This window comes from Xyrauchen texanus, chromosome 2, assembly GCF_025860055.1.
Source record: "Xyrauchen texanus isolate HMW12.3.18 chromosome 2, RBS_HiC_50CHRs, whole genome shotgun sequence".
In the NCBI taxonomy this organism is placed as follows: domain Eukaryota; kingdom Metazoa; phylum Chordata; class Actinopteri; order Cypriniformes; family Catostomidae; genus Xyrauchen; species Xyrauchen texanus.
In genome coordinates, this window is record NC_068277.1 from 50,227,718 (window position 1) to 50,251,871 (window position 24,154).

A 24,154-nucleotide genomic window follows, 5' to 3' on the forward strand; every position below is an offset into this window, starting at 1 on the left:
GATCAGCCTCTGCATAGTGTCACCATTCGCCAGCGGCCCTGCTGCAGTCAACAGTTTACCAATTTAGATTTTCCAGCATGGCATTTAATGTTAGCGCTGTTTGTTTTCTTTGCATGCCTTTACAGATGAAATAGTAATTAAAAAACTCAGTGGATGTGAAATTACCTGCTTTGGGCCAATCGCAGGGGCCCGCTTGTAATAAGTGTGGAATGGGAAAAAAAGCAACAAATAAACCCATAATGGCCATTTTCATTTTAAATTAAAGTAATGCTGGGCTTCTCATACCCGCTGAAATGAGTATGATGATTGAAATGACTCAAGTATGTTATTTTCTTTCCCCGTAATCTCTCCTCTTACATACTTTATTCAGTCCGTGTGCAGAGGTGGGTAGTAACGCGCTAAATTTACTCTGTTACATTTACTTGAGTAACTTTTTGGGAAAATAATTACTTTTAGAGTAGGTTTCAAGGTGGGCACTTTTTACTCCACTCAAGTAAATTTCTAATGAAATAGTTGTACTTTTACTTCGTTACAATGGGCGGCGTTCTTGTTGTTACATTACTGGGTTGAATTTGAATTAATGTGTGATTTATTGAGAGATTATTCAATGAGACTTTTACCAGAGCGGAAGCTCACACAGCTGCACGTGCTGTCACAGACTGTCACTCAAGCGGAGTCATTCACTGCTGCAGCATTATGCTCTTCAAACAAAGTGAAACACATTCTTCACTCAGCGCAGTGAAAAAATTATAGTTTAATCAAGCAATGCCTTTATTTAACACCAAGACAAGTGGATATTTTAAGATTAAAATTGCAGCTCAAACTTAAGACAGCATGCTAAGGAAAGTTTTGGCTTTAATGATAATGCAAGCTTTTCTGTGACATAGTGATGGTCACTTTCAGGGTGATTCTGTAAATATGGGGTTTTCAAGTGTACATTTTTAAATCTGTAGCTATATATCAGTGCGCTTTGACCTGCGTCCCGCATGTCAAGAGCTGTATTTACGCATTTACCCCGCGCCCTGGCAGGGATGCTGAAAACCATCGCAGCTACTTCAGCCTGATTAACTGTAGAAATCCATGTAAACATCCATGTTAAGTGTAAATGCCTTTTGCTGTGTAATTGACAACTGGAGCGCAGACAGACAGTGCATGTGGTGCCCTATGCACGCTGCGTACTCTGCATTTAGAGAGCGGCGGTACTGTGTACAGAACTAATTATCTAAATTCTTTCTACACTGAAAACTGCAACTACACTGAACTAACAACTGAAAGCTATGAAATAACGAAAGTATGCATTAATAAAACATGATCATGGTTTGGTTTATATTTCAGCATTATATATAATGTCCCTGTGGGACATTGTTCATGTATTCACTGTAATACATACTAGAAAGTTTTCCAAACCTCCCTTTCTATTGACAAAATCATCCAGATCTGACAAGAGCCTTTAAAGAGATAGTTCACCCAAAATTTTATTATCTCACAGATGTGTATGACTTTCTTTCATCTGCTGAAAACAAATTAGATTTTTAGACGAATATTTCAGCTCTTTTGGTCCATAAAATGCAATTAATGGGTGCCAACATTATAAAGCTCAAAAATATCACATTAGTCATCATTAAAGTAATCCATAAGCCTCCAGTGTTTGAATCAGTATATTCAGAAGCGATGATAGGCGTGGATGAGAAACAGACAAACAAATCACTTTCACATTCTTCTTCTTGTTTTTTTGGTTATTCAAATTATTCTCTGCATATTGAAGAAGAAGAACTTCTAGCAAAAAATTACTTAAATATTGATCACCCACACCTATCATATTACTTCTGAAGACATGGATTTAACCACTGGAGTCATATGGATTACTTTTATGGTGTCAGCATTTTCTTTTTGGAGCATAAAAATGTTGGCACCCATTCACTTGCATTGTGCTGACCTACAGAGCTGAAATATTCTTCTAAAAATATTAATTTGTGTTCTGCAGAAGAAAGGAAACTATACACGTCTGGGATGACATGAGGGTGAGTAAATGAGAGAATACAATTTTTTTGGTGAACTACCCCTTTAAAGTGATAGCTCAGCCATAATTAAATATTCCATCATCAGTTCTCTACCCTCATGTTGTTCCAAACCCATGTGACCCTTTGTATACTGTGGAACCCAAAAGATGTTAGACAGAATGTTAGGGACTGACAGTCTCAGTCACCATTCACTTTCAAAATATGGATGAATAAAAACACATTCACTGTGACTCATAATAGTGACTAAATAGTGACTCAGGCAAACATTCTGTCTAACATTTCCTTATTGTGTTGCATGGACGAAAGAAAGTCATTTAGTTTGGAACAACATGGTGAATTATGACAGAATTTCTAATAATAATAACAATAATAATAATTCTGTAATACATGTTAAATGTGTATTATGTAATGGAATATAGGGGAGTAAAGTCCATTATGTCATTTGTGAAAGTAATGAGTTACTCACCACTTGAGGACACTTTTAATTGGATACTTTCTTACTCTTACTCAAGTAATTTTTTATGTTATCATGTTTACTTCTACTTTAGTAATTATTTTTTTAAAGTAATTGAACTTTTACTTGAGTACAGTTTTTGGCTACTCTACCCACCTCTGTCCGTGCGTATGCTAGTGTGAGTTTTCTCTGGGGCACACACTGTATGAGCTAAGACACAGTCTCCTAAAGAGTGCTGGATATGTTAATAATTGATATTTGAGGGAAGTGTGAGGTCATGTTAGGGTGTGTGTGTGTGTGTGTGTGTGTGTGACAGAGAGAGAAGGCGGTGAGGCGAAGATACTCAGAATGAAGGCTGTTCTTTCCTTAATTAGTGTAATTGCTTGCTGATGCAGAGTATTCAAGTAATTATCAAGTGAAGAAGGTGGGAATTGGCTGTGAAGCTGAAATTTAATTGATATTCTGATGCCTTTGTTTTCTGTTATTTGCTTTTTTGTAAGTTAGGATTCTCAGTTAGATCTCATTTTGCTGTCGTTGATGTGCGCCTGTGCTGCTCGTGTTTTGCAGTGCATTACGTACAAAATACATCCCTTCCAGGCAACAACACAGTGTTGTCAGCGCATGCTAGTTTACACAATGCCCTTGGGCTCCTAACAGCTGTAAACAGGAAATTGCAGTAGTTTTTTTCCCCCTTTGATTCAAACGAAAGAGCTGGGGAAATAAAACAATCACAAATACTTTCTTCTATGCTACTTCTCTGTATATGTGAACCAGTTTTTGTACTTGGTGAGTTTGAAAATCTATATTTAATATATAACATTAGCTGCAATAAAGCAGCAAATAAGGAAAAATTCTATTATCATTTACTGACATTCCAAACCCGTTTAACTTATGTGGAACACAAAAGGAAGTTAAGCTAAAGTTTAGCTCTTAAAACAACGCAAGGTCTCAGGTGAACACACATGCCACTGTGCTTCTCTCATATGAACATATTAATAAAATTTGGGTTGTTTCTCATCAAAACCTATTTCATACCTTGAGAAGACTTGGAATATGACGCATGTCGCATGGACTACTTTTATTATACTATTGGGTCCTTTTCATCTAATCATTTAAGCTTTATTAGTCAACTGCCATTGTAATAAAAAGATGGACTGGAATATTCATTAAAGGGAAAGTTCGCCCAAAAATCAAATTTTCTAATTATTTACTAGGCCTGGGGGGGGGGTTTGGGGATCAATTATTTTACAAATTGCGATTCTTGAGCCAAACGATTTTAACAAAAAAATATATTTTTTAATTGAATGTCAAAATCCTCTGCTGCAGACAAGTTTTAATGTATAGTTTAGCTGTAAATAGGCTTATCAAATACATGTCGTGCCCTCGCAATATTTATAATCTAACAGCCAGGGTATTTATGTACAGTGGGTAATTAATATGTTCTCGCCCTCATGCCATCCCAGATCTGTATGACTTTCTTTCTTCTGCTGAACACAAATGAAAAAAATTATAATAATATTATAGAAGAATAATTCCATAGAATAGCTCCATACAATACAAGTGAATGGTGACCAGATCTTTCAAGCTCAAAATCACATAAAGGCCACATAAAAGTAATCCATAAAACTCCAGTGAATAATTGCATATCTTCTGAAGTGATACGATGGCCGTGGGTGTGAAACAGAACAATATTTGGGAAATCTTTACTAGAAATCTCATTTTCACATTCTTTCACAATTTGAAAGTGAAAGTGGAGATTTGTCATAAAAAAGGACTTAAATCATCGATCAGTTTCTCACCCACTCCCATCATATCGCTTCTGAACATATGGATTTAACCACTGGAGTCTTATGGATTACTTTTATGCTGCCTTTATGTGATTTTTGGAGCTTCAAAGTTTTTTATTCGTTTTTCATTTGTGTTCAGCAGAAGAAAGAAAGTCGTACACATCTGGGATGTCATGAGGGCGAGTAAATAATGAATTAAAATAATTATTGGGTGAACTATTCCTTTAAAAAGTGTTCCTACAGTATGCAGGTTTAAAACAACATGAGGGTAAGGAAATTATGACAGAATTTTAATTTTCAGATGAACTATTTATTTAGCATGCACTGTAATGTATGTACTGTAAAGTTTGTATAGAGGTACAATATATTTGAAAGTTAGAGCATTTTTAAATCAATGTACACATTTTTAAATATATGCAATTGCTTCCTCAGAGTACTAAACCAGAAAGAGAGGCTCTGTTAAAGTCTGTTAAATGTTACTTTGGGCTTCGAAGAAAGTTGAAGCCAACAAGCAGGTAAATGGTCTTAAGGTATTTATGCAATGCTATATAACTAATGCAAATTGCTTGGCTATCTAATTTTGCATTCATCAACAAACTCATGCAACAATTTCTCCAAACCCGCAATAGAATTCTTATTGTAATTCAAAGCACATAGTAGACCTCACGAACAGTACTATAAAACATTAGTCAAAATTAGTGTTGCCACATTGAAAGACATATTAATAATTCTGAATGTGTAATTAAGATAAATTCATAATTATTCTGGCATTATCTCTTGGTCCATGCTAAAATGAGCTCTTAGTTTAATCTCTATCTTTTGTGCCAAACATGCAGAACTTGCTTGGCTTGGTGCCAAATGCCTCCCTCAGAAACAAGACTATCACAGTCAATCTGAAGGCAGATGTACTTTCAGATGTGTTTCCCACAATATCAAAATTCATTAAAATTTATTTTGCAAATACAGTATATTATGTTTTCCTCGTTCCTGCTGATAAAATTGCTAACTGTGGATTTGTTTCATTTCAATACTGTCACATTTTTGTCATTTATGCTTGCCGTGTAATTTACGAGTGCGCTGAAAAAAGTTATTTTTGCAAATGATCATTTTCCATGTGAACGTATACGTTGCATGATTCTTAAAACAGCATTTTTCACCAAAATTACATAGGAAAAAAAAGTTTTTATCTGTTGCCCACACACACTTTATCATTTTGTCCTTTTATCATTTCACATCACAAGATCACTTTGAGGCACTGAAATGGCAACTATTTTACTTTTTCACTTTTTGTGCTATAAAATTTAGATGCAGCACAAAGAATAGAACAAATCGTAGGCTTTTTAAAAGCTGAAGTTCTTTTTAACTTGACATGCCATCTAAAGAATGAAGTTGTCCTGCAGGAGATGCTGAAAAAATAGTGAAACGTGGCACAACGTTCCAAGAATCCATCGAGCAAATTTACAGATGCAAAAACATGTTCGGTGTTCACAGCCTCTAAGAGTGTAACAGAGTTTGTAACATCAGTATAAATATATCTTACACATGCAAAAGAAATGGTCCTTTCCATGTGCTTGTCAACTTACTGTGAAAGTGAAATTGAATTTAATGGCATCTTGGCACTTTAGCCGTCTTCAGGGGTCAAAATGTGGAGCCATCAGTAAAAGCTGAAAATAGTCTTAAACCGATAAGGACTGAAATGCTGCAAAACTAATGTAGTACATTTTTTGTTTTTTCTGTTTAATTCTCAACAGTTGGGGATTTACAGTTTATACTGAAAAGCAGCCGTGGTAAGTGCAATTAACTCCTAATTGCTTAGTCAATCATACACTTCACCACTGTTTTTAGGGGAAATGTCTAGTTGGAGCTGAAAATTAGAAATGGAGATTAAGATACTCTTTTTAATATTTTAGGCTAAAACTTTGTTCAACTTAGCACTTCAAGTACAGAACTGCACAACTACATTTCAAATAGGACACTTCAGTGCCTCAGTGTTTTGAATATCTGCCTTTTCGTCTTCCCTGAAAAGGTATTTCTGCTGTAAAGGGAATGATTCTCAGCAAGACTGGGTCACCTCCATTATCAGAGTGAAGGTGAGCCTTTTCAGTTTTCTAAGTGCTGATAATGTGGAGAGTTAACTTTGTTACAAAGGGGACATTTTAAGGTGCTTTTGACATGTATCATGGTAGTAAAATGGTATTCAAAGTACCATGTTACTACCATGATGTTACTATGTTGCCATAGTAATACCTTTCCTTTTAGACATGTACCTTGGAAATACCATGCTATTCCTTGAAGCTTATTGGGTTACATTGTAAATAACATGGTACATGAATATGGAAAACATTCAGTACCATGGTAAATGTAAAAATACCATGGTATTACCATGTTTTTGGACATGTTTCTATAGTAATACCGACAGATTTCCTGATTCGATTTTGATTTACAAGCTCTCGATTCTAATTTGATTTGATGGTATTCTTTGAAGTACATTGGGACACCTTATATTTTCCATGGTACATGAATATGGCAAACATTCAGTACAATAGTATATATCAAAGTACCATGATATTACCGTGGTACCTCTACACACACATATACAGTGGGTACGGAAAGTATAACTTTGTTATATTGCAGCCATTTGCTAAAATCATTTAAGTTCATTTTTTTTCCTCATTATTGTACACACAGCACCCCATATTGACAGAAAAACACAGGATTGTTGACATTTTTTCACATTTATTAAAAAAGAAAAACTGAAGTATTCAGACCCTTTGTTCAGTATTTAGTAGAAGCACCCTTTTGATCTAATACAGCCATGAGTCTTTTTGGGAAAGATGCAACAAGTTTTTCACATCTGGATTTGGGTATCCTCTGCCATTCCTCCTTGCAGATCCTCTCCAGTTCTGTCAGGTTGGATGGTAAATGTTGGTGGACAGCCATTTTCAGGTCTCTCCAGAGATGCTCAATTTGGTTTAAGTCAGGGCTCTGGCTGGGCCATTCAAGAACAGTCACGGAGTTGTTGTGAAGCCAGTCCTTCGTTATTTTAGCGGTGTGCTTAGGGTCATTGTCTTGTTGGAAGGTGAACCTTCGGCCCAGTCTGAGGTCCAGAGCACTCTGGAGAAGGTTTTCGTCCAGGATATCCCTGTACTTGGCCGCATTCATCTTTCCCTCGATTGCAACCAGTCGTCCTGTCCCTGCAGCTGAAAAACACCCCCACAGCATGATGCTGCCACCACCATGCTTCACTGTAGAGACTGTATTGGACAGGTGATGAGCAGTGCCTGGTTTTCTCCACACATACGGCTTAGAATTAAGGCCAGAAAGTTCTGTCTTGGTCTCATCAGACCAGAGAATCTTATTTATCACCATCTTGGAGTCCTTCAGGTGTTTTTTAGCAAACTCCATGCAGGCTTTCATGTGTCTTGCACTGAGGAGAGGCTTCCGTCGGGCCACTCTGCCTTAAAGCCCCGTCTGGTGGATGGCTGCAGTGATGGTTGACTTACTACAACTTTCTCCCATCTCCCGACTGCATCTCTGGAGCTCAGCCACAGTGATCTTTGGGTTCTTTACCTCTTCTCACCAAGGCTCTTCTCCCCCGATAGCTCAGTTTGGCCGGACGGCCAGCTCTAGGAAGGGTTCTGGTCGTCCCAAACGTCTTCCATTTAAGGATTATGGAGGCCACTGTGCTCTTATGAACCTTAAGGGCAGCAGAAATTTTTTTTGTAACCGTGGCCAGATCTGTGCCTTGCCACAATTCTGTCTCTGAGCTCTTCAGGCAGTTCCTTTGACCTCATGATTCTCATTTGCTCTGACATGCACTGTGAGCTGTAAGGTCTTATATAGACAGGTGTGTGGCTTTCCTAATCAAGTCCAATCAGTATAATCAAACACAGCTTGACTCAATTGAAGGTGTAGAACCATCTCAAGGATGATCAGAAGAAATGGACAGCACCTGAGTTAAATATATGAGTGTCACAGCAAAGGGTCTGAATACTTAGGACCATGTGATATTTCAGTTTTTCTTTTTTAATAAATGTGCAAAAATGTCAACAATTCTGTGTTTTTCTGTCAATATGGGGTGCTGTGTGTACAATAATGAGGAAAAAAATGAACTTAAATGATTTTAGCAAATGGCTGCAATATAACAAAGAGTGAAAAATTTAAGGGGGTCTGAATACTTTCCGTACCCACTGTATATATATGTATATATTTCCATGTATGATGGTGCATTTCCTTTTTCAGAGAAAGATCCAAAAAAATAATAAAATAGCCCTAAGAATTGGGCTAAGGTTTTCAAGGTCATCCTACAGGAGTATAAATCACATTATCGGTAAAGGTCTTGAATAAGGTCAAGCAGACTGCCACACTAACACTGGTTCCAGCAGCCTCTTCTTTAGACATGCTGAGTGCTACTACACACCCAGGGCCTGACTCAGCCTATTCAGTATTAATAACTTAAATCAGAAGCAAGAAATGGTAGAAAGATGATTTAGCCATTGTTCTCTTCTGAAATCCCCTTACCCTCTCAGATTTTTCCTGTCCCTCTCTTGTGTCCTAATGCTTCATCCTTATCTACTTCTCACAGGTTCCCTATTTTCATTGTGGAGGTTTATTCTTGCTTTTGTGGCTTTGTGAACTGATACGAGGAAAAATAAAGAGCTTCAATTCTTTAGAGTTTTTTTTTTTCTATTCCGGGGGGGATGGAGTGTGAGAGAAGTACAGCAGGTTTTTTTTTTTTTTTCCAAGTATATGAGGCGAGAGAAGGGCATGCAGCATAATTCAGTGTACATATTGTTGTGTCTCATAATTACGTGTACTAAAAGTAGTTGCGAAGTCCTTGCAGGTACATTAATTGATACTCTGTGCTCTGAGACTCTTCTAACCTCTCGCTGCTTCCATTTCACCCAGCTTTCTGCTTGGCATGGTTTCCATAGAAACTGGAGAGAAGTGCTGGGTAGGTAAAGGGACAGGCAGATGAGACCTTTTGCTGCTAAAATGATGATTTAGATGTGAAGAACAGCTCAAAGGCCATAAAGTCACAGTGGAAAGTATGAGGTGTCTCAGTGAGTGTTCAGCACAGGAATAAATCCAGAATGTTCCGGCACATTTCTTCCTACATCATTAAGGTCAGAAAGTTAGTTTTCGTTAGAGCTGCTTGTGAATATATTAAAGTTTTAAGTCTGAAAAAGAAAACATCCATTCCCTGTGCGAAACTGTATTTTTTCGGGGTTTTCCCAGTTGGAAAGACTCCAATAAAACTTGTTTAATATATAATTTCAGCCTTATTTCAGCCTTACATCTAAGCATACTTAAAACGTTAAAGTGAGAGTTCACTTAAAATAATAATAATAATAAGCTGTCATTATTTATTCACTCTTTTGACATACTTTCTTCTGTGGTTAACAAAAGGAGATGTTTGGAAGACTGACATCCTTAGTCATCATTCATTTTTATTATATGGAAGAAAGATGCAATGACAGGTGCCTCAGACTAACAATATATCTAACATTACATGTTTTCCATGAAAGAAAGTAATAAAGTCATATGGGTTTGTAACAACATGGTGAATGATTGAAAAATATTCATGTTTGGGTAAATTGTCCTTTTAACACTGTTCTTTGGCTGGCTTTCAAGCACTGGTATTTCCCTAAAGAAATTATGATCTGGTGTTTTTATAGTTATGCTTGGCTCATAAATATTTAATTGGCTAGAAATTGCTCTGTGAGTGCAATATCTATAAAATATATATTTTAAAAATACTTATCCAGTAATCATTTTTGACAGGAAAAGTCTTACAGTTATAGAGAATCATGGAAATTCATTGATCAAAAGGTACTGGAACTCTGATTTTCACAATTGCTCCGTTGTAATTGTAGACTTTCAATGTGTTTGCAGCATGAAGGTGACTTGTGGCCTAAAGACCTAAAGCAGAGCGCATCATTACCTTACAACCTTAGCAGAGGGAGAACATCCACTTACAGCACAACTCAGACCACCAAAGCTAAAACCAGAGAGGTCAGGATTAAACCTGCTCTACACTCACATACATGTCAAAAATACTAAACAACTCTTTTCATTTAGTACTGCTTAATTACTTTTTGCTTCAATGAACACAAAGACCAGCATAGTTGGCAATTATCTGCTCTAATCTCCTTCTTTGTTGACCATTAAACCATATATGTCATCTTGTTGATGTTGAAATGTATTTTTTCTGCTTACCAGTACAAAGATTGATGCAGAAAATACATCAAATAGATACACATTGAAAATCACAGAATTGATAAATAAATATAAAAGTTACCCATATTAAAAATGAAACTAAAATGACAAGATGGACATTTGAAATTATTTTAATCAATAAAAAAGTCAGTTAAAAATAAAAAGTGTGACCCTTATGGGAATGGTGAAGTTTCTAAAATTTTGATTAAAACCTCTTCAACTCTGCGGAACTGCCGGAATGTCCAAAATGTGCTATGTCCCGAAAACATTTGTGCTTAAAATTTTCAAGTCACCGAATAGATAAGTCAGGCATATGTTGTATCGTTTGAAAGCTTAGAATCTGAACTTTTCATAGATAAGGACTTCTGCTATTACATAAAATAACAAAATAAGGCCTGAAAACATTCACGTCGCAAATCAGCGCCACCTAAAGGTAATGTGGTAGGCAAATAAAACTTAAATTGTCAAGTCATATATCAAATTAAAGCTCTATTTCTAACAAAAACAACTGTATAGTTTATTCAGTCCAACAAGAAAATCATGCTAAACAAATAATTTAAAATATATGTTAGCTACTATTGATAATAAAATTGTATGCATCATTGCAATAATGACACCTAGATTGAGCTAGTCCACTCAGAGACCGAGATATTCTATGCAATAATGGGGGTGGTGCATGAACTGAAAATAAAATGAATGTCTATGGACAAAGGGTAAAAATGCATTAGAGTGCATTTTGTGGTGAAAGGTAATAGAGGAAAAAAAATTTGCTGCCATCTCGTTGAATAAAATAATACTTTTTGGAGGGAGATGGCGTGAACAGAACCAGAATTACATGCTTACAAAGTTAGGATGAAAAAAAAAATTCAAATCATCATAAGATTGTAAACATATACAATATAATTTATGAATAAATGAGTCTTTTTTTTTGTATTTAGTTCTGAGAAAAATGTGACACATTTTTGGCAATTAGTCCACTGTATGTGTAAATGGTGAGTTTTTAAATTTGAGTGTGAACATAGCAGGCGGCAGCCCAAAATTTCTCCAGAGTTGAAGAGGTTAAAGTCAGTGTTTTCTTTCCGAAGAAGCTGACCAGTTTATTCACAAAACCATATTTGACTCAAATAATCAATAATATCCATGCACTTTCTCCGTTACCATACAGGTTAAAGGGAAGTCAGTCATTAGTACAAGTATTGAGGGTTCCAATACACAAAACAAAATCACCACCAACGAGGGCAACCAGCTGGACTCGATATATAAATTGGATGGCAGTGAAGAAACTCAGTGTGACTCCAGGCTTGAAATGGTGATTGATGACACACTTCAATCTCAGCGAAGAGCATCTCTTCAACAAGACACCAGTGCTCTCACCCCACTATCACAGAGGAAAGCTATGTTGCCCAACAGAGGAGTGCAGTTGCCACAAAACCTCATTAATGAACTAAGTGCCGTCCTTAACAAAAAAGGATGCTGTCCAAAAGGACACAATTAAGAGAGAGTGACAAAGACAGAAAGACTGAAGTCTTGTCCATTGCACTTCTAATATGCACAGAGAGGATCAGTAAGGCATGAGAACTGTATAACAAAGAAACCAAAAACAGTAAAATTGTTGGATTTGAATTTTATGTACTTTGTGGAACTGCCAAATAAAGTATTTTATGATATCCTATTTCTAAAAAAGCTTAGACTTACTACTCTTAGATAGCGTGTGTAAGATGTGGCATGAACGCAGATAAATCAGTAAATTGCCTGGTAGGTCAAACATCAGATCAGTAAAGAATTTATATATATGTACAACTGCTACTGTTTGGTGGAATTATCACTTAAAGCCATATTCCCTTTATTAATAAAAAAGTAATTTTGTATTAGTTAACCCTCCTATTGCATTCAGAATCTGCATACGCCTTTTGCTTTTCTGGGTCAATTTTGACCCGGTGGAATTAAAGTTTTTAAATCATTCATAACCCGACGGTTTTCATCTAAATCTTCTTAACTGAAATTCTTAAAGTTCTTAACTGTTCATACATGTACAAATGTATGATTGATTTGTTTGGCATATTAACTGACAAATATAAAAGTTATTATTCAATATGCAATTTTTTTAAATAATAAAATGTAGAAATTCGTTGACATTTGAATTATACATTTAATATACAAGCACAATCACTGTGATACATGTTGTGGCCATTCCCATGTTACTGCCATGGCTCTCGGTCATAGAGGCCTTTCCCTGTCGCTGCCTACACGCCCAGCCATGGAGGCCTTTCCCCTGCCACTGCCAGCGTTCCCTGCCACGGAGGTCGATACCCTGCCGCTGCCATTGCTTCTGGCCATGGAGACGGTGCCTATGCCGCTGCCGGCACTTCTGGCCATAGGGGCCGTTCCACTGCCACTGCCGGAGCTTCTAGCCACAGAACCCGTTCCCCTGCCATTGCAGCATTTCCTCTGTCCTGCTGCCACTGCCCAGTCTGACCCTCGTCTTGCGACCGCTGCCAAGTCTGACCCCTTGATCGCAGCTGCCACCCAACCTGTCCTGCCCCAGTGGCTGCTGCTCAGTCTGTTCACTCCACAGCTACCATCGCTCAGCAAGTCCTAACTTCAGCTGGTTCCACTCAACCATTCCAGTCCCCAGCGACTGCTGCTCAGCTTGTCCAGTCCCCAGCGGTCAACGCTCAGCCTGTCCAGTCCCTAGCGGTCGCCACCTCAGCCTGTCCAGTACCCAGCGGTCGCCGCTTAGCCAGTCCAGTTCCCAGCAGTTGCCGACACCGCTGCCCAGTTTGACCTCTGCCCTGCGGCCATACCTGGAGCTGGCCACCTGAACCTGCCCTTTCCTGGAGCCACCATCCTGGTTTCCCTCACCCTTCTTCCTTTGGCTAGAACTACCAGCTCCACTCTGGTCTGTCCCGCTGGCACCAACCAGATCTGTCTACTGCCCTCCTGCTCCGCTGGCCTACCTCTGGCTAGCCCCACCCTAGTTTGTCCCACTGGCTCTGTCCTGGACTGTAGCCCCCCCTCCATTTTGGACCTGTGTCTGTTTTCTTTTGTTGGACTACTCTCTTTTGTTTTTGTTTGTTCAGGTTGGGATGCCTGGAAGTCGTCCCATGGAGAGGGGGTGACACTCTGGTCAGGACTCTGTCACCTGTTTTTCTTTTTTTGTGTTTTGATTTTCTTGTCTAGCACATAGCTTTTGTTTATTTCTTGTCACCATATGCTCTGTCTTGTTTCTGGACCCCGTCCCCTCATTTGTCTCATTATTGATTAATCTGTTTCATCTGTTCTCCTTGTTTGCCCTTCTGATTTTCTCCCTGTATATTTTGTCTGTTGCCTATTGTGGTTGTCAGTTCCATTCGTCAGTACTCTTGTGGTTGCTTCCTTGTCGTGGTGTTCGTTCTTGTCTGTTTGTATTCCTGCAGTTCCTAGGACATTCCTGTTTTGAGCCCAGACCTCAAGGCTCTCCTTCTCCAGCCAAGCCAGTCGGTTTGTTTATTCTTCCCTGGACTGGGATGTTTTCCCTTATGGGGTTGTTTTTGTTGTAAATAATGCCCATTCTATTTAACTCTGCACTTGAATCCTCACCTCTCTCTACGCACCCTGAGTATTTTGATAGTCTTGACAAATTCACCAAGTTTGGGTCCTGTAATAAAAACTAAAATGTATTTAAAAATTATCTACCTCTCCCAGGTCAAAAATTACCTGAACGCAATAGGAGGGTTAAATGAATGTTTCGGGTTCAGTATCCACCATATTTGTCAGCGAAACTAGGGCGCCACCATAATTGACCTTGAATTAGGACCACTTCCAGTATAAGCCACTTCCAGCTATTATGCAAGTACATGTGAACGGAGGTTTATATGGAGACAAGAAAGACTGCATCATCATGATCTCGGTTAAGAAAGAAGCAGATTTTATTACTGCCTATTCAATACTACAACACACTGCAAAAAGTTAATTATTTACTTACTCTTTTACTATAAATGCTGACGTTAGAAAATTATCGGCACATAATTCTACTGCACATCCTGTGGTTGTGTGATCACAGAATCACACCATATCACAGAATTCTGGCTTTATTGTCCTTCTAGTTATTTACATAGCGGCTAATGACAGCGGAACTTTGTCACATTCACTGGAAATGCAGCCGCTGCTTACTTCAGTGTTGCAAAATAAGGTGGATAAGTTAAGCTCAGTCAATGGCATTTATTGCAATAATGTTGATTGCCACACACAAAAAACAAAATTGTCTCATCCCTCGTTTATTTAAAAAAAAAGAAGCAAAAATCGCACTTACAATGAAAGAGAATGGGACCAGTCTATACAAATTTAAATAAACATTGTTTCAATAGTATAGCAACAAGACATAAACATTGTTCATGTTAACATACATTTTGTGTAATAAAATCAGGGATTTACTAGCATCACAGGGTTTACCAGATTGCAGGGTTTATCGCCATTATGTCACCATGACAACAAAGTTATGATATTGGATATAACTTTACACTGATAAGGTTAGTAAGCTATTTTGTCACACTTAAACCATGTTAACACCAATATGGACTGCCCCTTACACTTCAATTTACTGTAACTGCGTTGCGGGGTGATTAGCATTTTCCCGTTTCATTTTAATACCTGTATTCATGCTAACTGAGGTTGAAGACACTATGATCCATTACCATTGAGTGAGCAGAATGAGTCATTTGTCTCAGTCTTGATGTGCTTCAAGGTCTACAAAGTCTTTTTTTTTTTGGACTGTTCTTCTTTCAAAAAATATCCTAGTCGTTTTATAGTTAGATACAAAAATAACCCATTGCAAGTAAATCTTAATTTTCCCTCATTCTCATTCCTCTATTTTTAAGGTTGCTGTGGTCCATGTTCTAATATAAGCAGAATTAGTCATTCTGATCTTAAACTTGATGATCTATCAAGCTTTTTTTTACTTCATCAAAAGCATCTTAGTACTTTAATAGTTGGAAACAAAAATAACCCACCATTCCAAACCTTTCAAAGTTGTTGAATAATGCATAATAGTATGAGAGTTTACACATTGAATATTGTCGCCCAGTGTGATATAAAATATTTATAGTTGACTTTTTATCTAGATTATGAATCACTTAACAGCCACCTGCATTTCATTTCCTTTTCAATTTTTTTTTATCATGCACTAGTGCCTGTCTTGAAAATTTAACATACTGAAGTCTAAGTGACATGTAAATAAACAAGGCTAAATTTCAGTTGTTAAAAAAATTGTATATATAAAGTGTTAATGCTGCCATACAGGCCTACTGTATATGTATTTTTGGATTGTGTTTGTGTCAATTTATAACTGTTCTCTCAACTCTTCAATGTGTGTATAAATACAGTTTACTGGGGAACTGCCCCAGTATATGTTCTTGTTATAAAAGCATGCTGTTGCTATTTTCATCAAAATGACACAGGGTGTTTCTCTTACTCTTAAATTGTATTTCCCCTTCTGTTACTCACTCGAAGTTGTGGCGATGTAGTGACACTAGGGGTCTCTCTCGAGAGCCTCGATTACCTCTTATTTTTGAGAAAAGGCCAATGAGAATTGGTGAACAGAATTTGCATGCACCTCCCGGACATACGGGTATAAAAGGAGGGCAGCGTGCATCTGTTCACTGAGATTTTTTTCTTCGGAGCCGAGCGGTTGTGTTTCAGCGAGCTGAGGAAAACCCACTGCTGTTCCACTCACCTTTAAAAGAGCATACGCTGTTGGAGATACGGCACATTTAGGCAGTTTTTCTCTTCTATACCCCTGGGCGTTTCGACAGCCCTCTAAAAAGAGTATGATGCCCTTCCGTCTTTGTGTCATTCCTGGATGCGGTTGTTACCTCCCCACTTCTGATGGCCGCGGGCGCTGCCTCACGTGTTTTAAATAAAATAATTCAAAAAGTTATTATTGCCTTTTGAGGGATTTTGTTGACGTTCTAAATGTTTATTTCACTTATATCTGTGCATTATTGTGAGCAGTGGGTGAATTATTATTAAAATATTTATAAATATACAGTATTTATTATTATAATAATTACTATCATGCAGAACTGTTTGATTTCTCAATTTCATACCATTTAATTAACTATTATTTTCATGTAAAATAAATAAAATTATTGGTAAAAGAAATAATTTATGGCATGTATTATTATGCAACTATCTAGGATGACCATCCGTCTGTTTTTTTGGATGCAAACAAATATTTGTAGAGCAACATCTGTATGTGACCTGTAAAGCTGGCACTTGCATGTCAATGGCAAAAAAGTCAGAAAATACAATGAGCATGAACACAGGTAAGGGGGAAACCAGCCCTGTGTCTTTATGCACATATTATCCACAATAAATATTATGTGACAACAACAAAAAATGTCAGCCCAAGGAGAGTTTGTCATAAAAACGTTATCTTAAGGGAAGTAGGCTACACCTGACCACAGCAGGACTGAAAACATTCCTTAGTTTTTATTTCATACTGTTGTATTTTATTTTATGGTATTATAGTAACTGTATTTAATACATTTAATATATTTAAATACATTCAATTTATTTAATTAATAAATGTCATTAGTTTAAATGTTGTTATTAATATTATTGGTTTGATAGTAACAAAAACAATATTGCCTAATTAAGTAGCTTCAATGTAGCTAGCTACTTTTTGATAGTAACTTGTAGTGTAGCTAACTACTTTTTCAAAGGAGTAGTTTGACTGTAGCTTAACTACTTAAAATTATGAATAGCTTTTAGCTTGTCAAACTACGGTTTCAAAGTAGCTTCCCCAACACTGAACCCCAATGTGTTTTACTGTCTCCGTTTGATGTGATTAACTGCCTGTAATCAGCTAGAGGTGTAAGTGACACATCTGTGCCATCTCCCTCATTAAAGTTTTTATGCTTGAATTAATTAGCATGTTTATAAATGATGACTGTCAGAAGCCGACACCTTGAGTGTTGCCACATGTTACGGTTTTGATTGAAACATGTCGCTTCTGTGCTCCTGTCTCTCAAAGTGTGTGTGTGTTTGTTCTCACCTGTTTTCACCGTGCTTCCCTAAGCGTTACAGCTAACACATGCTGTCACGTTTCCCTCATGTGAAGGTCACCATATGGCATCAGTGTGGGGAATGGACAACCTCAAATAACTGAAAACATTATGCTTTCACACAAAAGAAGGTTGCGGGGTAGTGGTGAAATACAAACTTTAATGAATTAGATGGGCTGCATCTGTTAACTGCAAATGATATACTGTGTTTTCAAATGTTTTCTGAATTTTTTTAAACTCAGGTATACTAAATACTGGTTTGGAACAACATGAAGGTGAATAAATGACAGAATTAATTTTTTTTGGTGAACTATTCCTTTAAAGGCTTTGTTTTGCCAAATATATGCCTTCACACTCCAAATTAAACTTCTTATCCAAACTAACTTTCTTCGACTGGCCATGCCATGATATGATACGAGTCACTGAAATAACCTCCACAAAACCCATTTAAAAAAAGAGATTAAGCGAATATGACACAAATATTTGCTCATAAAAGATGCAGCGTGTCACCATAGGCTGTTATTTCTGTGAGGCTTTTGTTTTATTAGTACACAGGCTATTCACTGTTAAGCCCAGAAAGTAAGGATCGTCAAAGACTTTCAGACTTCATCACTAATGCATAACCTTTTCTCCATGCTACTGGTCAGTAGAAACTGAGCAGTGAGATAATAACAATCAATAAAACAAGTTAAGTTTTTAATTTACACAATAAAAATGAAATGTGCTACAGTATAGTTAGGCACACCACAGACACTAAGTGGCTCTTGTGGGACAATTAAAGTTAATCTGGTAAAATTATGGACCTGAGAACTTCAATAAGCAAATGAAAAGAGTGTATCAAATACTGGTGAGAAATTGCAAAGTCACTGGTTCCTGACGTTCTGACCTGTTAATGATGCACTGTACTGTTATATATTGCATTCCAAAAGTGAGAACACTGAATATTTAGAGCACTGAAGTTTTAGGATTTTTAAAAACGTATGTTTAGAAAAAAAAAATAATTATATATATATATATATATATACACACACACACACACTGACATCCAAAAGTTTGGAATAATGTGTAGATTTGGCTCTTATTGAAAGAAATTGGTACTTTTATTCACCAAAGTGGCATTCAAATGATCACAATGTAGAATCAGGACATTAATAATGTGAAAGATTACTATTACATTTTTTTTTTTTTTTTTTTTTTTTTAACACACTTCAAAGAGTTCTCATCAAAAAAAAGCAATGACAGCTTTGCAGATCCATTCTAGCTGTAAGTTTGTCCAGATACTCGGGTGACATTTTACTCCACACTTCCTGTAGCACTTGCCATAGATGTGTCTTGTCGGGCACTTCTTACGCACCTCACAGTCTAGCTGATCCCACAAAAGCTCAATGGGGTAAAGATCCATAACACTCTTTTCCAATTATCTGTTGTCCAATATCTGTGTTTCTTTGCCCACTCTAACCTTTTCTTTTTGTTTTTCTGTTTCAAAAGTGGCTTTTTCTTTGCAATTAAATGAAGCTATCAGCTGAGGAAATGTAAGGCATCTATTTCTCAAACTATTGACTCTGATTTACTTATCCTCTTGTTTAGTTGTACATCTGGCCTTCCACATCACTTCCTGTCCTTGTTAGAGCCAGTTGATTTTTGTCTTTGAAGACTGTAGTGTGCACCGTTGTATGAAATGTTCATTTTTTTTGGCAATTTTAAGTATTGTTTAGCCTTCATTCCGCATAACAATGATTGACTGACAAGTTTCTAGAGATATTAGTTTCTTTTTTGCCATTTTTGACCTAATATTGGTGTTAAGACATGCCAGTCTATTGCATACTGTGGCAACTCAAAAACAAAAACAAAGACAATCTTAAGCTTCATTTAATGCTTTCAGCAGTGTTTGATCTAATGGCAAGTGATTTTCTAGAACCAAATTAACAATTTATCATGATTACTCAAGGATAAGGTGTTGGAGTGATAGCTGCTGGAAATGGGGCCTGTCTAGATTTGATACTAAAAAATTACTTTTTTCAAATTGTGATGATGCTGTTTTTTTACATCAGTAATGTCCTGATTTTAATTTGTGATCAGTTGAATGCCAATTAAAGTACCAATTTACTTCCAAAACAACAAAATCTGTACATTATTCCAAACTTTTGGCAGCCAGTGTACAGTTTACATACACTGGTTGAAGTCATTAAAACTAATTTTTTAAACACGCCACAGATTTCACATTAGCAAGATTTGGCAAGTAGTTTAAGACATCTACTTTGAGCATGACACAAGTAATTTTTTCTAACTCTTGTTCACAGGCAGATTGAGTCACTTTTAATTGACTATATCACAATTCCAATGGGTCAAAATTTTACATATACTAAGTTAACTGTGCCATTAAGCAGCTCGGATAATTCCAGAATATTATGTCAAGCCTTTAGACAATTAGCTTCTGAAAGGAGGTGTACTGAATTGGAGGTGTACCTGTCAATGACTACGTAGTTTGGTGTGAAAAGTGCAAGTTAGTCCCAGAATAACAGCAAAGGACCTTGTGAAGATTCTGGAGGAAACAGGCAGACAAGTATCTTTATCCACATTAAAAACGAGTCCTATGTCGACATAAACTGACTGCTCAGCTAGGATGAAGCCACTGCTCCAAAACTGCCATAAAAATGCCAGACTACAGTTTGGAAGTGCACATGGGTACAAAGATCTTACTTTTTGGAGACATGTCCTCTGGTCTATTGAATCAAAAATCAACCTGTTCCCTCTACAAAAAGCTTCACTATGATGCTGCGCTTTTGCTAAGCGCTACGGGGAACAATCCTGAATTGTGAACAGCTGTGAATTTGTGTGTAACACGTCAATGAACCTTGACTGGAATTTATAGCCTCGGCTGGTGATTATCATTAGATGCACCTGTGGCCAGGCTATAAAACAGAGGCATCACCAGCATGTCGTCAGATATTTTTCATTCAGAGCATACGGTGCTGTGTGTCTCACAAACCTGCTAAAAAAAATAAAAATACTTTCTTCCCTTTTCTTAGGAGTTAGAAATTGTTAGGCAGTGCCCAGAACTTTCTTTCCTTTCTCTCTCTGCTCTGAAATAGATTTAATTATATATACTTACTTCCGAGAGCCGGCACCCGCACTTCATTCGTGGGGCTCTCGTATGGATCTGGCTGAGGAGCGAGAGACGGGTACGTCCCTTTCCCTCGCTCTCTCCCCAGATACGGCTGGTCCTTCACGTGATCTTGAAGCGCACTCCGGCGCCTCTTCAGTTCACGAGGTGGACCTCGATTCGCTTGGATCTGTAGATTTCGAGTTCCAAGTTAGAGGACAGATTTCTGTCTGGTGGCCAAGGGAAGGGAACGCCTCATCAGTCCCTTCCCTTCTTGAATGACCTCCATGATGAGCTTGCTCGTTCGTGGAGGAAACCTTATACCTTGCGCGTTCACGTGCCCTCAACGTCTTTAAATTCGACTATCGTGGGTGCTGAGGCGCGAGGGTATTCAAGGATGCTGCCGGTCAAAGAGACACTTGCGGGTTATCTCTCGCCGGGTTCGGAATCATATTTGAAAAAACCTGCTCTCCCCTCTAAGCCATGCAGAACTACCTCCATGCTAGTGGGGAGGGCTTATCAAGCGGCAGGTCAGGTTGGTGCTGCGCTGCACACCATGGCTGTTTTACAGGCGTACCAGGCTGACCTGCTAAAAGACCTGAGTGCGGGTGAAACTCTCGACGAAGAGGCTTTTTCAGAACTTCGTCGAGCTACAGATTTGTCTCTACGTGCGGCCAAGCAGTCAGCCTGTGCCATTGGCCGGTCTCTGTCCGCTTTGGTCAGTACGGAGAGGCATTTATGGCTTAACCTTTCAGGCATCCGGGATAAAGACAGAGTTTTCTTACTCAATGCCCCGGTTTCGCCTTCTGGTCTCTTCGGAGACGGCATGAATACGGATATCTCCAGATTCCAGGAGGCGAAAAGCCATGAGGAAGCCTTTGGGCAGTTTCTTCCTCACCGCACTCAGGGGGCGGGGCCATCGGCCACCCAGTCTCGCCCCGATTCTGCTAGGAGGGAGGCTCAAAAACAGAGCGTGGCGAGTCGTGCTCCCCCTCGTAGGGACTGGGGACAGGCTCGTCACCCTCAGCAGCCGCCCAAGAAAGACCTCAGGGCTGTGATTTCTAAAAGAAAGAAACCCTGACAGTCTTGTACCCAACCTTGTGAAGGTAGTTCCCTTCAGGATGGGGCACGTGTATCATCCACTTCGGCCCTACCGATACCCTCACGAAACCTCTTCACTCCGGCCGCCTTTGGTGTTTCGGGTGATAGAGGCTTCCAACAAAGAGTTGGGTGTACCGTTGCTTCCTGCCTTAATCCAGGAACACTCAACACCCCCTCAACAGGAAGTGTTGAAATTAGTACCCATCTCAGAGAACCTGGCAGCGTGCAAACTCCGCCCTCCGCATTTCAACGGCGTGGTTCCCACTGCCGTAAGACCGGAGCAGGCATGTCTACTGTGGAAAGAACTGCAAAATCTCTTTGTAAAAGGGGCCATAGAACATGTTCCCCTTCCAGAGAAAGAGTCAGGCTATTAAATGAGGTGTCTTCGAAAGGCGGTGGTGCAGATCCAGTTAACTGCCAAATTGTTTCAGTTCTGGACTTTCTGCAGGAAAAACTGTCAGCAGGCATATGCCCCACTACTCTCAGGGTTTATGTGGCCGCCATTTCGGCTTGCCACACCTTGATGGACGGGGTGCCTTTGGGGAGGCACCCTCTACTCGCTCGCTTCATTCGTGGAGCCAGGTGACTGAGGCCTCCTGTTAGGACCATAACTCCCTCATGGGACTTAGCAATAGTCCTGGAGGGTCTGGTTGAGACCCCCTTTGAACCTCTAGAGTCAGCGTCTGACAGACTTCGGACTCTCAAGCTGGTTTTTCTTGTGGCGATTACCTCTCTTAAGAGAATCGGGGATCTAAAGGCTCTGTCTGTTGTGCCGGCCTGTTTAGAGTTTGCCCCAGGTATGGACAGCCCCAGTGCGGTGGCATGGGTATTGCGCTCCCCGTAGCGCTTAGCAAAAGCGCAGCATCATAGTGAAGCTTTTTGTAAAGGGAAAGTCTCGGGTTACATGTGTAACCCTTGTTCCCTGAAAAAAGCGGAACGAGATGCTACGCTTTTTTGCCGCACTGGGACGTCCCAGGACTGCTCTTCAGAAAAAGGTATCTGACGGCACGCTGGTGATGCCTCTATTTTATAGCCTGGCCACAGGTGCATCTAATGATAATCACCAGCCGAGGCTATAAATTCCGGTCAATGTTCATTGACGTGTTACACACAAATTCACAGCTGTTCACAATGCAGGATTGTTCCCCGTAGCGCTTAGCAAAAGTGCAGCATCTCGTTCTGCTTTTTTCAGGGAACAAGGGTTACACATGTAACCAGAGACGTTTGGCCATAATGACCATTGTCATGTTTGGAGGAAAAAGGGTGAGGCTTGCAAGCTGAAGAACACCATCCCAACCATGAAGCATGGGGGTGGCAGCATCATGTTGTGAGGGTGCTTTGCTGCAGGAGGGAGTGGTGCACTTCAGAAAATAGATGTCATCATGAGGAAGGAAAATTATGTGGATATATTAAAGCATCATCTCAAGACATCAGCCAGGTAGTTAATCCATCACAAATTGGTCTTAAAAATGGACAATGACCCCAAGCATTCCTCCAAAGTTGTGGCAAAATGGCTTAAGGACAACAAAGTCAAGACTGGACTGGCCATCACAAAGCCCTGACCTCCATCCGATGTGTGTGCAAGCAGGAAGGCCTTCAAACCTAACTCAGTTACACCAGTTCTGTCTGGAGGAATGGGCCAAAATTCCAGCAACCTATTGTGAGAAGCTTGTGGAAGACTTCCCAAAACTGTTTGACTTAATTTAAACAATATAAAAGCAATGCTACCAAATACTAACAAAGTGTATGTAAACTTCTGACCCATTGGGAATGTGATGAAAGAAATTAAAGCTGAAATAAATCATTCTCTCTACTATTATTCTGATCTTTCACATTCTTAAAATAAAGTATTGATCCTAACTGACCTAATACAGGGAATGATTTCTACGATTAAATGTCAGGAATTTAAAGGAATTTCCTCAGTCAGGAAAAAGTTTAAATGTATTTGGCTAGGTATAAGGTGGATATAAAATTCTGACTTCAACTTTTACATTATATAATAATACACTATATACATACATTTACATTTACATTTATGCATTTGGGAGACGCTTTTATCCAAAGCATCTTACAGTGCACTTATTACAGGGACAATCCCCCTGGAGCAACCTGCAATTAAGTGCCTTGCTCAAGGACACAATGGTGGTGGCTGTGGGGATTGAACCAACAACTTTCTGATTACCAGTTTACCAGTTATGTGCATTAGACCACCACAACCACACCACACATGTTTTGCTGTCAAAATACATTTATTTCCATCTTAAGAAAACAATATATAACAATATAATGCTTTATTAACATTTTCCAAACAAAGCCTTCCACAATATAAAGACAATGCACTAAAATAGGACTAATTCAAGTAAAATTAAAGTTTCCCAAAATCTAAGTGGGAGTTTAACTAAATTAAAGAACTAGTTTCCCCATTG

At 38.6% G+C, this 24,154-nt stretch overlaps 1 protein-coding gene across 3 annotated transcripts in view; it reads left to right on the forward strand.

The window, feature by feature from the left end:
* The window catches only part of LOC127657565 (arf-GAP with Rho-GAP domain, ANK repeat and PH domain-containing protein 2-like), a 145,910-nt gene extending 129,379 nt beyond the window's left edge, over positions 1–16,531 (forward strand). The window contains exons 29-33 of one of the 3 annotated variants that reach the window (XM_052146425.1): positions 4,695–4,777; positions 6,014–6,049; positions 6,289–6,352; positions 10,158–10,277; positions 11,647–16,531. In XM_052146425.1, the coding sequence (XP_052002385.1) occupies positions 4,695–4,777; positions 6,014–6,049; positions 6,289–6,352; positions 10,158–10,277; positions 11,647–11,976 (633 nt within the window). In that variant the 3' untranslated portion in view covers positions 11,977–16,531. Of the gene's footprint in view, positions 4,778–6,013; positions 6,050–6,288; positions 6,353–10,157; positions 10,278–11,646 lie in introns of those variants that run through there. The other 2 variants (XM_052146435.1, XR_007972306.1) reach the window with 2 other exon arrangements.
* Positions 16,532–24,154: the final 7,623 nt, after the last annotated feature.